General features: G+C 46.7%; 1 protein-coding gene across 2 annotated transcripts in view; it reads right to left on the bottom strand.

The window, feature by feature from the left end:
- The window catches only part of LOC137431578 (uncharacterized), a 243576-nt gene that overhangs the window by 37075 nt on the left and 192129 nt on the right, over positions 1–14372 (bottom strand). For both annotated transcript variants that reach the window (XM_078782122.1, XM_078782121.1), the window contains 3 exons: positions 5594–5797; positions 4012–4091; positions 3572–3619 (listed from right to left, as the gene is read on the bottom strand). In XM_078782122.1, the coding sequence (XP_078638248.1) occupies positions 3572–3619; positions 4012–4091; positions 5594–5797 (332 nt within the window). The remainder of the gene's footprint in view (positions 1–3571; positions 3620–4011; positions 4092–5593; positions 5798–14372) is intronic.

The following is a 14372-nucleotide window of genomic DNA, read 5'->3' as shown; positions in this document are numbered from 1 at the left end:
TTTCAAATCCCCCCACAACATCTCGATGGGATTTCGATCCCCGCTTTGACTTGGCCATTCCAGAACCCTGCATTTCTTTCTTTTCAGCCATTCCTTGGTGGATTTACTGGTATGTTTAGGGTCATTGTCATGTTGCAAGGTCCACCTTCGGTTGAGCTTCAACTTTCCGACAGATGGCCTCACATTATCCTCAAGCACCCTCTGATACAATGAAGAATTGATAGTGGATTCTATGATGGTGAGCTGCCCAGGCCCTGTTGCAGCGAAGCTGCCCCAAACCATAATATATCCACCACCATGCTTTACAGTTGGTATGAGGTTCTTGTGGTCAAATGCTGTCTTTGGTTTTCACCAAACATGTCTTCTGGTATTGTGGCCAAATAGCTCTACCTTTGACTTATCTGTCCATAGCACATTGTTCCAGAAGTGCTGGTCTTTGCGTAGGTGTTCATTGGCAAACTTTAGTCTTGCCCTGATGTTCTTTCTGGACAGCAAAGGTTTCCTCCTGGCACACCTCCCATGTAGATCAAATTTGTGCAGCCTCTTTCTAATGGTAGACTCATGCACTTTGACATCAACAGTGGCAAGAGCTACCTGTCGGTCCCGTGATGACATTCAGGGGTTCTTCAAGACTTCTTTCAGCATCTTGCGGTCTGCTCTCGGGCTGAACTTGCTGGGGCGGCCTGGCCTGAACAAGTTGGCAGTTGTTTGGAATCTTCTCCACTTGTAGATGATCTTCCGGACAGTCCAATGATTGATTTCAAATTGTTTGGAGATCTTTTTAAATCCCTTCCCAGTCTCGTAGGCATCTATAACCTTCCTTCTGAAGGCCTCAGAGAGCTCTTTTGATCTAGGCATGGTGACGCTGCATACTTCAACAACAAAGAGCAAACCAAACTAAATGTCTGAGGTTTAAATAAGACAGGTTCCTCCAAGATCCTCTCTAACGATGTTTTAATCATTTGCAGCTGAGCTGGTGCACCTGATTCTAATTTTAGGTATTTGAAGTAGTGATAAATTGGGTGTACTTACTTTTTCCACATGCGAAATTTGCATTTATGTTTATTTAAATTATGCAATGGACTACAAAATGTAAATGTTTTATGATATTTGTTATATTATATCACCTTTATCTATCAATATTGTTGAAATGAAGATCAAATAGCTGTATGTTGAAATATGTTGAAAAAGTCAAAACTTTACATGGGGTGTACTTACTTTTTCACGTGACTGTATATCCTTTTTAAATGCTGACAATAAAGCAAGGAAGCAGCACGTACCATTTTAAAACTCTTTGGCATGACTCAGCCATGTTTGAACCACCAACCTCCCAGACTCGAAGCAGACGCAATATCCATTGCCCGCTGAGTCTGATTATGCCATATATCCAAAATTATAGAACGACTGTGATCACCTTACCTGCTCTGAGTTATCTTGCCCCACCTTACCATGCTATTTTTATAGTCTTAGTTATTTTGTAGTCTTATATTCTACTAGCTGAAGTACCCAGCGTTGCGCGGGGGGTGAGGAGGGGGGGGGGGGGGGGGGGAGTGGTGAATTGGTGTGGGGGAGGGAAGAGGAGTAAAGGAGTCAGAGGGGGAAAGGGGGAAGAAAGTCGAAAGGGGGAGGAAAGGTAGAGGGAGGGGCTGGGGGAGTGTGAAGGAAGGAGGACAAATTTACCCATGCAAAGAGTGTTTTAACCTCAGCGTTTCCCAGGTAAAAAAGGAAATTGTATTATCCTTTGCCACCACCACCAGGTGGTGCTACACGGTACACATTTACATACATTATTTACACCCCTCCCCCAACCATTCACACCCCCGTGTGAGGCCGTGGAGCCCATGTTACCCCCCACACAAAATTATATTTGCACGCCGACTTTGGTGTTTGTAACTTAAAAGATGTGGCCGTGCACAGAACACATACATACACTACTCACAATAAGTCAGGGATATTGTGGGAGTGAGTTAATTTTTTTATAGGGGTTAGGGTTAGGGTATTGAAATCAAGAATGCTGTGTTTTTTCACACTCATTAATACCCATAGAATTAGGACCAACAACCTTTTTCAACATAATTAATACACAAAATCAACCACACCGAAGAACCTGCCAATATCCCTAACTTATTGTGAGTAGTGTACATACAAAGAGAGAGAGGGAGAGAGAGATTTTTGCCTTTTATATGTATAGATCAGGGGTTCCCAACCTTTTTTGTGTTATGGTCCCCTTTGGCTCCCAGAGCACATCCCCAGCACCCCCCTCCCTTTCGCGAGGGTCGAGTGGCGGAGGGCGTGTAAGCAGGCTAGGGGGTCTGGGGGCATGCCCCCCAGAATTTTTTTGATTTCTAGTTCTAGATGCTCTGTGGTGCATTCTGAGAGGTGTTTTTTCCTTTAATTGGCTATTTTGTTTGGATGAGAATTGGTAAATTATTACACAGAAAATGAGGAATTCCAAGTAGCCAACATGAATATTTAGTTCCATAGTTTTTTTCTGGTCCTACTGGCTCCCAACTACATCATTTTTGGAAGAAGCAAACAAAGCAACGTCGCTCGAATGATGCATGTTTGATATGAGATTTTAATATTATCAGTAGCAACACTATGGACAGCATAAAATAGAACTGTCACACAAGAAAACAGTATGAAAAGGTTCCAAGTCAAGAATATGTGAAAACTAAAAACCTCTGTTGTGTCTGTATTTAATGCAGTGTGTTATAATCTCACAAAAAGAAACTCAATTCGACAACAACTCAGGTAATCAAAACTATGGACGTGGTGCATGCGCCGTAAAAGCGAATTAAAAACTCAGTGGGATGGCTGAAATTGCATTTTAGCTACCAATTGGGGTATCCGTGGTTGAATCACAGTCAGGGCACAGCGGAGGTCATCTTTCACATGGAGCCGATTACGCTGTTTCGATTTGATATTCAACAGCGTGGAAAACCCCGCTTCGCAGAGATAGGTAGACGAGAATGGCAGAAGCACCCGGATAGCTATCTGGCTGATATTAGGGTAGCGACCCATTCCCACCCAAAACTCCGTCAAGCTCTTCTCTTCGAATGTGTCTTTGGCAAATGAATCGTTTCGGAGATCCAGGGATTCATCTTGCATTGCCTCCGGCAAATTACCCCATGGCCCCCCGAGAAATACACCATGGCCCCCAGGTTGGGAACCACGGGTATAGATGGTCATTCTATATCACACTAGAACTATCACACTATCACTATCACACTATCACACTCACACTATCATTCTATATCACACTAGAACTATCACACGATCACATTCTATATCACACATTCTATATCACATCACAGTCATTCTATAGAAGAAAATAAAAAAACTATAGAAATTTATTGTGATGACCAGAAGATAGACATGTAATAATCATGAGAACAAATCAGCAATTCAAGGTGCGATTAAAAATGGATTTATGTGGTGTTTTCCATTTCTAATCTGGTGTAAAATTATCGGGTGTCAAACCGGATTCTATGCGAAAGTATTTGAAAAGGGACAGAGATCACATGGCCTCGCTACATGCATGCACTTGCGCTTGTTTGTTAGTACTCACCTTGAGGGTGAACAGGGTCTGCATCAGGCTTTGCATCATATCGATTGTCTATGGAGGACATGCAGAGTACATAGGTAAATTATTAGATTTGTGTGCAAAAATCACATACATTGTGTTCGTATGAACAGATATTATGGAAACAAACAACAACATTGTAAATCTAGGATTTTGAAGAAGTTTGGTCCCACAGGTCTTTAAAATGTTGAAGAAAAAGTATAGCTAGTGAGCGTGTAAAGCCAAATTAAAATTTTCAATCGGGGTACAATTATTGACTTGAAGGGGTAGCCATATTATTTTTGTGAAAAAAGGGAAAGGTCTAGACCTCAGAAATCCCTTTGCCCTCCCCCAAGTCCCACAACTCCCACAACCCTTCCTCCTACTCCAGACTTTCCCTTATCCTGCAGCTACCTCCAAGATGTGCCAAAAAATTTGTTACAGACCTGCTGGGAAGGACTTAGTGGCTCCAGCTTTGAGGTGAGAAGTAGTGGATCTGAACTGGTTCTCACTCCACGCAGATCACCTGAAGAAATCCACATGGGATGAGGCCGCATGTTGAATGTTTAAACTTGCAGGGAACCAAGTTATTAAACCATAATGTCTGGATTTAAATTTAAATAATATCAATATCAGAGCTTTCATTTAAATAATTTCAATCATCAGTTGAAAATCCAGCAAAGGTCCAGGCTTCCATGAAAACATATCCAAAATGATATATAATTTGAACAAAGGACAATGATTGTTCTCAAAAAATGGCGAGAGAGGTTTGCTAACGGACATGGAAAAGAAGACTAAGTGATGTACAGATTAAAAGGTGTATCACTGGCGGATCTGGGGGGGGGGGGGGGGAGAGGGGGTGCAGGGTGTGTGCAACCCCCCCCCCCTTCAGATTTTAATGATAAATAAGCTATGAATATCCTGGAACGACCCTCGTGTCCAGATTGTTTTGAATAAGGAACGTTCCAGGTGGCTTTTAAATCACTTCTGCTTTATTATAAAACACTCTAAGTGCGACGGTAAAAAACCATGCTTTCGTCACATAAATCCACCATCCAAAGGGAAATCATCTGCAGCAGCTGCTCCAGCGGATATGACGCGAAGATCATGTGGAGATGACGCAACACATGAGTGGAGCATTAATCCGCATGCACACACACACCTACAAAATTCATCAATTTATAGCAGAAGGAACAGCTGGGCAAGTCGGTTCACCAGTTCCTCGATCTGACCATTAGTCATCGCGAATCTGTTGAACTGTTGGACCAGGGAAGAATGCAAGGAGCTGCAGAAACTTTCAAGAACGCACGAAATGCCGTTTCTGACGATCAATTTTAAAATGTTTCCTGGGGGAGGACCCCCCAGTCCCCCCTTCATCCCGCCTCCCCTTCAGCACTATGGCTTGGTGCACCCCTCTGTCTTGAAATCCCTGGATCCGCCCTGTGTACTAACCAATTAGAAGTGAAAATATTAAACCACCGACCTATAGGATCAGAGAAAATCCCCAAACACAAGGAAATTGTGCTTTATAATTCCCAGGAGTGCGTCAAAAACCAATCGTAATCATTATTGACTCGAATTGAGCTCCTTCGTACAAGAACGCACTATGCTCCCATTTTGGGAAGCAATCCATCAAAGTCACGATTATACAACGAAAACACCTTCAAGGGAGTTTGACAAGTTTCTCTTTTTTTAAAGAATTCAAGCAAAAGCAATCAAGGGGCTGCAAACTCAAAAGTTCAGCATTGCGGGACAGGCCACAATGGTCGTGAGTGGCTCAATTAGGTCTGGATATCAAGTTTGGTGAAGGTGGACAAGCCTTTTATAATCTAACCCCAAGATAATTGAACTAGAATCTTATCTGGCTAAGAAAAGGAGCCACTCTTCAAGTGTCCAGAGCACTTTGGTATGCATCATTGCTGAAAGTCTCCACCACACATTTACAATGTGCAACAACGTTAAATGCACGTTAAGTAAAGCAATCATCATCTGGAGGAGGAAGGGAAGAGATTAGGATACAAATCTCACTTTTTTCCGTTGTGTTGCTATCAAAGCCTCCAAATGTTTCAGCGCGCCGTGGAAGGACCACAGGAGTGCCATCACTCGTTTCCGGACAGCTGGCTGAGCTTTTTGAGCGCGTGAGGCCCCACTCGTCAAATGGTGCAACTTCCCTCAGCACACTCTCACTCGGCACACCCATTGCCAGCAAAAGCAACTTTCGGAGGGCATCGGCTGGGGAGATATTTTGAACCATACATAACTTCATTATGAATTTTGTATTTATTCCAAATAGATTGCACGAAGTTTTATAAATAAAGCTATATACGTATATTACAACAGAAAAACATCACTATTCTAGCACAGGAGAAAATTCTCAAGACTAGTCGTAGACCAGGGCAAAAGTATCCATCCACACACTCCAGGCCACATGGTATCCTATTTCTACTCTGCTTGTGACATCCTATAATGCCACAAGCCAGAAGGCTTTACACCACTCAGTTATCTTTTTTTTTTTCTTTTTTTTTTTTACAAAACAAAGAAATACCATGTTTATTGTTCTCATAAATGTACAAATTCAATAATGACTAATTATCACCTCCGCTACGGAAGGTGGACGGAGGTTATGTATTCACCCTTGTTTGCCTGTTTGTGAGCAGAATATCTCAAAAAGTTATGGACAGATTTGGACGAAACTTGGAGGACAGGTTGGGTGTGTGACAAACACTAATTGATTACATTTTGGTGAAGATCCGGGACTAATGGTCTCGAGGAAGCTCGCTGGGAAGCTTGCCAAACGTCACCTGAGACCGGATCGGCTCTTGCTTGTTTATTACTAAATTAGCAGAGTAGATCTAGTTACTTTTTGGTTGGATGTGCCTTTGTTTCTTTTTAAAATGTATAATCCCAACCGTGCCAATCATATATATCTGTACAGTTAGCCCGATATCCTCAGTAATTTCGGAAGAATAAACACAAACATACACATCTAATACTAAAAGGAGAAGTGTCCATCCATATGTCATGCTTCATTCTAAGCTAAAGGGTTCCTCCTGTCGTAGAATAAGAAAAATGTTACCATTGGAGAGCAAATAATCGATTAACATGGTTGGAAAGCTAAAAATCTATTTACTTGGCACATAACGCATAACCGTTAAACCATAAAGATGTCTATCAAAAGCCAACTTTCCGGGATTGAAGAAGTGGGAATGGGAGCTTAATGCAGCGGTTCCAACGGTAACATTTATTATTCTACAATGGCAGGAACTCTTGAGAAGGACATGGAAGGAGCACACAAAAAACAACAACAACCACCACCACAACAGCAGCAACAACTACGCGTTATAAAAGATCCATTTTTTCGTGTTTCGCTTCATTTTATATCCTCATTGAGATTCACAGAGAAACAAATATGTTTGTGAAGCGCAACATGCTGTCTTTTTATTAAACCCTAACAGCGAAGCGATGGGTAGGCATATGCCTCATATACACAAAGTTGGAGGGGAAATATATATCATGGGTCCAGTCATGCCAGTTTGTTAAAGGATGTTTCTTTCATGACATCATGAGGGACTGAAATGTCTATTTATGCCAAAGGCTTCTGAATCCAAAAGATGGAGTGAAGATTCAGATTTTCTGTTTCATAGATTACAAATCCAGATTAGCATGTTTTGATAGTTAGTTAAAGACCGTGGGCAGCCGAGTCCTTCAGGTACTCAGCTTCATATCTCCCAGTCCTGAGGTTCAATTTTCACCTACAAGATGACAGAAGAGGCATGCCCACCATGGGCACACTACCCAGCGAGTAGCCAAGCATGGCACAGGAATTTAAAAACAGAGGCACAAGTGAAGTTTGCGGATCAGACATTGCTCTGTCGCAGCAGCTGCTCACAATGAACACCATTAGCACTATTTATTCCACCACGACTAGACCAGTATAATGTAATGCCAGTGCCCGATATACTATGACAACAACAACAACAACAACAGGCCTTGTATTTTCCTAGGATCCTCACTCCCTTCCTCTCTTCTACTCAAATCCATACCCCAGCACCTCAATGGTAGACTCATAGCTCAGTCATGAAATGAGAGTCCATCTGGTCAGACTCCAGTGCGGACACCACCCCTCCCATATGCAATATCAACATAGGCTCCAACCAGCACAAAACTCGACATGTCTTCTCTGCTTATCTGTCCCACAAACCACCACATTTATTATGACTAGCTGTCTCTCACTGGTCTAACAAAGAGACCTCTTCAGCATATTTTCATCAGTTGATCTCTGGGAGCATCTGGTGGACGCTGTGGGATACTTGAGTTCCGCTGGTCTTTTTGCTTGACGAAGAACCGAGGCTACAACAAGAACAACTCCTTGCCTCTCCTCGACTCGGTACATACTCTAACACCTCAATTGTAGACGAGAAGCTTTGAAGATCACATCCTCCATCACATCTCAAGGAAAGCTACAATACCTTTAATTGGTGCCTGCATGCTAAATTGGTTGTGGATCTCTATTTCCGCAGCATCACTCACATGCCTGGAAGTTGGAATTGAAACAAATAATTCAGCAGTTGTCAGAAGTCGTTCTATGCGAATGATCAGGATTCAATGATGAAATCCACACGTTGGTTACATAATGTTATGAATTTGGTAATGCAACATCTAGAGCTAGGTAGATCTGAATAGGTAGGTATTCGGCTGTCGTGACAGGGACTCTACATGTAATAAGTTATTGATGTTCAGGCGGTTGTCGGGGTAAGATGTATGAGTGTGGATCTACCTGGAGATTCGAGTGTTAAATAGTGAGGGATTAAAGGTAACGCCCCTGTGAGTATCACCTAGTAATCAAACCTTTGTCCTTTATGGCACTGCAAACCACATAAACATTAGTTAGGCCCTTAGTGCAACATTAAATAATTCCCTTTCCCTGACATTGACTTCGTAATAAATGGGCACCACCAGGCCAAGAACACCGCCACAATACACCGCCACCGTTTACACCTCCAAGGCCTACAAACCTCGCCTGCGCACCTCAAAGGCCTACCAACCTCGCTGGCACGTGTTACACCAGGACCGCGGGGTCACGGACGGGAGATGTCAGGAGTCGCATGCCGCAGAGGGCGTGACCTGGGCGAGTTGGGAGGCTATGATTGGCTGAGGAGCGCGCCAATGTGACGTCATCGGCCACCAATATAGGCGACGGTCGGACGCCATTTCGGCAGTTCGAGTGGAGTCCAGAGTTGAGAGAGTTGAGTCGCAGAGTTCGTTGTTACAGTTCCGTACCAGAGTTCGTGGCAGTTGGCACAGGACACGGTTCGTTGCACAGTTCGTCGGAGTTGGCACAGGACACGGTTCGTTGAACATTCGTGACCACAGCTCGTTGCAGTTGGCAGTTGGCACTTGGTTTTGGTTGCTTCGTGCAGCCCTGCGGTGGACCGTTGGAGCAAAGGAGCTCGTGGTGTGTGTGGGCCGTTGGACCGACGAGGCCTGGTGGCGCTTGGAGGCGGACGCAGAGGGCCGTGGAACTTGGAGCGAGGTGTGCGATCGGGCCGAAAGGAGCGGTGTTGGACGGCAGCCACAAAGACGACGAAAGACCAGATAAGCCCGAATCCGCGTACATTTTGAACGACGTGACGTGTTCTTTTCGTAATTAATCTCCCTCGTTTTGTGTTTGATATCAGTCGTGTGGGGACGTCCCGATTTAGTTATTAGTATTACCGGCGCGTGTTTTTTTCACTGTTATTACTTTTCAATAATAAATCCTTATATTATTTTCTGTACATATTTGAACGCAGTTTCCTGGGTGTTTCATTTTAATAGATAAGGCTGTGGAGCTCGTTGCGTCTGGCCTCCCGCGCGTTTAACTTTGTGTTGAGCTTGAATCCGCCATTGAGTTTTCGCCTCGGGAGTGTAAAGTCTCGCAATCGGTCATCCGTGTTACCCTACGGTGTTCACCAAGGGTAGTCACGCGACAAGTGGTGTCAGGAGTGGGATTTGAACCCGTCGGACAAATTTTTTTGTCCGCGGCGAGACATCGACACGGTCGGACAAATTTTTTTGTCCGCGGGGAGACATCGACACGGTCGGGCGTACATTGCGCCCGACGTTCGAACGCAAAATTTTTATAGTCGAGGCGGAGAAATTTAATAATCAATCGGGCAAACGGAGCGCGATATCGCGTCTTCGTCAAATTTAAATTGTTTCAGGAATTATTAAAATAAATACGCGCGCGGGAAACAATCTTCCGGAAAGCGGATGTCGGAAATTGATGAGATGGAAGTACGCAGCGAGGCCTCCGTCAGCGTCGGGAGTGAGCCGGAAATAGGGGAATTAGATGCAGAGGTGAGCCTTGGAACCTCCCTCGTCCCGAGCACCAACTTATCCCCCTCCCCCACCGGGGAGTCGGGAGCAGTAGGAACGGCCCCGACAACCGACCAGATGTTGGGTCAATTGCTTCGAAAAATTGACGGGCTGGAAAATAAAATGAGTAAGGAATGGAGGGAAGGAATGAAGGAAATGAGTGATCGATTGAGTATTAAAATTAATGGGCTGGCAAATAAAATGGGGGATGATGGGGAGACCGTAAGTGTACAGGTGAGCGGAGAATGTCCACAGTTCGATGGGGAATGTGTACAGGTAGATGGGGAATGCCCGCAGGTAAACGTGGAATGCCTGCAGGTAAACGTGGAGTGTCCACAGGTGAGCGGGGAAGGAAATTTGGAATGTGAGAGTTGTAATGGGGAATGTTTCCCACATTCTGGCCTGGTTGTTTATCGGGACCGTGTGGATGTCACAACACCCCAACCGGGGGATGAATTTGGAATTGTGCAGCACCAGGGCGGTGGTGCGGAGCAAGAGGGGGTAGAGTTTTTGGGGGTCCATGCGATAGAGCCGGACCGGGTATTTATTGGGGATATTGATCAAAGCCTGGCGGGGCCAGGAATGATTTGTAATGAGGATGATTTGATCCAGCGGCTGGAGACCTGTGACAGTCCCATGGAGGTAGAGCTTGTCCAGGCCCAAAGGAGCCTGGGTGATGAGGTGAGTTGGTCCGAGGAGGTGGTTGGAATGACCGAGGGGACGCTCATTGTACACTGCTATTTGGAAACAGAGGCTCCAAAATTGGACAACCAGTTGGGGGAGTGTGTTGGCTCCGGGCTGGATTTGGATCTTGGAGGATCGGGAGATAGAGCTTCTGGAGATTTGGTCCCTGTAGGGAATTTGGATCAACTGCAGGGAGGGGCAGAACAACCGGTGGTAGAGGTTGTTCCCTGCAGCTGCGGAATGGCAGTGGGAATAAAAATTTGTAAAATAAAATTTAAAATAAAATTACAATGGGAACTTGATTTGGAGCAGCCATGGTTGGGATTGGTCCCCGGGCTGCGGGATTTGGACATGGAGAGGTCATGGGTGATGGCCTCGGGCAAAAGTTGCCCCTTTCAAAATTTGGGTATGCCGGCCAGCTGGGGGGCTGTGATGGCGAGATTTGGACGTGGGGTCCAGCCTTGGGTGTCGAGGTACGACCTGGGTCCCACGGGGGGTCTGGTGGAGTGTGGCGTCCCTTGTCCGTCGGGGCGCCGTCCGAGCTGGTGGCTCGGGCCGGCAGGGTCACCGGACCCTGGTGGGGGTTAAGACCTCCAGAGGGGTCCGAGGTGGTTTCTCAAGCCTGGGATGGCAAATATTGAGGACCACTAGGGGGAGGTGTTGTGGGTCGCGCTTTGGTGGTGGCACCGCAGATGGCCAGCTTGGGCCTGATGTAGTGATCACCCGGGCATGCGACCTGACACCCTCTCCCTGAGACTCTGGGACAACCGGCATGTGGTGACCTGGCATGGTGGTTGGTCTATGGACGCGGGTCAAACCGAATGGACAGGGATGGAGATAGCCTGCCGGACAACCATTGGGGCATCTGTGGAACGTGATGGTGTGAGTGACCTTCCACAGATGCTCCGTTATGATTTATGGACTCTCGGGTTGGGAAGAGAGCCATGGGGATGTGAATCGGGAGATGTGTAACGAGCCGAGCATATGGGCCATGCTCGGCTGGCATGTGTATGGCAAAGCATCCTTCTTTGGTGAGGTTAGTGAAATGTGATAAATGTTTGGCATGGGTAATCTGTGGGTTAGATGGAAATTTAAGGGTGGATTTTGAAATGCCATGGTGGACACTGTACAGTGACGCCATTATTGATCCAGGTGTGTAGACCAAAGTGTTGGAGGCTGTGATAAAATTAATAGGGTACCAAGACACAGCTTTCAACTGGTTGCGGGGGCAACTGTGCTGATATTTGGGACGCGGGATGATGGGGATGTAGTTGTGTAGCCTGAGGGTCAACGTGGTGCTGTGCGTGTCCGAGGTGTGTGGACCATGTCTTCTGGGTGGGTCTCCTGGTGGAGCATGGCTGTTGACTGGACCTTGGTGTGGTCAAGTGTGGGTGAGCACTGGGGGGCTGCAGTTCTGTAGTCGGACTGGGGGATGATGGGGAGGTGCAGGGGACGTGGCTGTAGGGATGCCACGCACTGCGACCGTGCCCCCCAGGGCCGAGGTTGTGTGTGCGGTAGTGTGTGTTTTGGCAGCAAGTGCTCACCACATTGGCCAGCTGGGGCTGCTGCAGCTGTGTTCCTCGCAGGGGGGCCGAAGGATGGATGGTGGGTCGCACCCTTATGGACACTCATGGGCCATGTTGGCGTTTTGACTGCTCACCTTGTCCCGGTGACCCTTGCACGGTAGAGGTGCAGAGCTGTCGTGGCCATAGGTAGTTGTGTAGTGATGATCACCGTTGGATGCGGATCCACATACCTGCCAGTGTAGTGGGGACAAAAGAGAAATTTGGAAGTATTTGGTAGGCCCAATGTGAAATTTTGGGATTGTGAAGGGTGGATGACGCTCTTGAACCTGACCAACCTGCAACTACCTGCACTTGAGGTGAGTGTTTTGAGGAGTACTGTCCCAGGCTTCAGGATTTGCTTTGGGAAATTGGGGACATGTAATTTGGAGTTGGGAGGTGAGAGCGAGTGATGACATGGCCGGTGAGGGGATGGAATGGGAGCCACAGTGTCTTGTGGGTGGCGTATGTTTTTGTGTTGTGGTTAGGTGTTTTGATGTGGTCGTGAGAGTGGAACCTGGAGGGTGAGTGATGATTATTGGAGATAATGAGGGGCGATACTTGTGCTTTTGGAAATGTGTAAGGATTCAATGATTCGAACTGTGAATGGGATTTCACATTGGCAGGCCATGGCAAGCCTTGTAACACCTTTTACACCATCTATGAATTGTACTGAATTGTGCTGAGTTGTGTGGAGAATTGAATGGCAGCGGGGGAGGAAGTGTGTTTTGGGGACCATGGGTGGGGAAGGTGTGTGTGTCCGCAGGTACAGAGCAAGCTCTGAGGAGCGATGCCTGCGGGCCCCCCTCTGCGGCAATTACCCCTGGCAGCCGGTGGTAACTGGAAATTGGAGCTCGTCGGTGGAGGGTCTGGTTGGGCGCCGCGGGGTGAGGAAGTCCCCCGGTGACCCGTGTTGCTGCGCGAAAGCAGGAGGCAAAGGAGCCTGGTGTGTGTGGAGACCCTCACCGGCGAGGTAACGGCGGAAAGGGGCTGTTGGGCTGTCACGGGGCCAAGAGGTAAAGGGGGGGGGGGGCAATGAATTTGTAAGTCGGTTGACTTGTTTTTGGGACTGCGGGCACCACAGCCTGATGCGCCCCCACCATCTTTTTGTGCGGTACCTCCCCGCTGCCTAGTTGAGGAATGCACACACACGTGAATGACATCAATGCCATGGTCCTGCAGGGGGTGTATTGGGAATAAGTGCTTTGTTGATTTTTGCAATGCCTTGATGACCTATGGAATGAGAATGAGTGGTTAAGGGGTCTGTGTAGCATGAATGTGGGCGAAATCCACCGAGCCGTGTCACTCACCTGTAACATCTGGACAGGGCCCGAGGAAATTTAGGGGGATGCATTGGGGATGGCCCCGCAGGTAAGGTTGAGTCTTGTGGCATCCACCGGGGGACGCGGTCTGTAGACCGGGGTATGTACAAAGGTTAGAGTTTTGAGTTTTGGAAAGATGGTTAAGTTTTGTGGTTAAGTTAGTGTTGTGTGTTGTTGTTTCCTCCCTCCACAGGAACAACGAAGAAGATGTACATACTTGCATGATGGTTAAGGGGTTCAGCATGTTAAGGAAGTGTAGGTAGGTAGTCCGACTCACTTCCCACAGCCCTTCCTGATTTATTTCATAGGTTAATTAAGTGTGTGACAGTAAGTGTTAAGGCTGGAATGGTAGCCCTGCGGTGAACCTTGCAGGAGCTACGGTTCCAGGGGGGGGGGGCTGTGTTATGAATTTGGTAATGCAACATCTAGAGCTAGGTAGATCTGAATAGGTAGGTATTCGGCTGTCGTGACAGGGACTCTACATGTAATAAGTTATTGATGTTCAGGCGGTTGTCGGGGTAAGATGTATGAGTGTGGATCTACCTGGAGATTCGAGTGTTAAATAGTGAGGGATTAAAGGTAACGCCCCTGTGAGTATCACCTAGTAATCAAACCTTTGTCCTTTATGGCACTGCAAACCACATAAACATTAGTTAGGCCCTTAGTGCAACATTAAATAATTCCCTTTCCCTGACATTGACTTCGTAATAAATGGGCACCACCAGGCCAAGAACACCGCCACAATACACCGCCACCGTTTACACCTCCAAGGCCTACAAACCTCGCCTGCGCACCTCAAAGGCCTACCAACCTCGCTGGCACGTGTTACACCAGGACCGCGGGGTCACGGACGGGAGATGTCAGGAGTCGCATGCTGCAGAG

This window comes from Myxine glutinosa, chromosome 7 (genome assembly GCF_964187855.1).
Source record: "Myxine glutinosa chromosome 7, kmMyxGlut1.1, whole genome shotgun sequence".
NCBI lineage: Eukaryota > Metazoa > Chordata > Myxini > Myxiniformes > Myxinidae > Myxine > Myxine glutinosa.
Note: the sequence above shows the minus strand (reverse complement) of the source record. Positions and strands in the feature narration are given on the sequence as shown.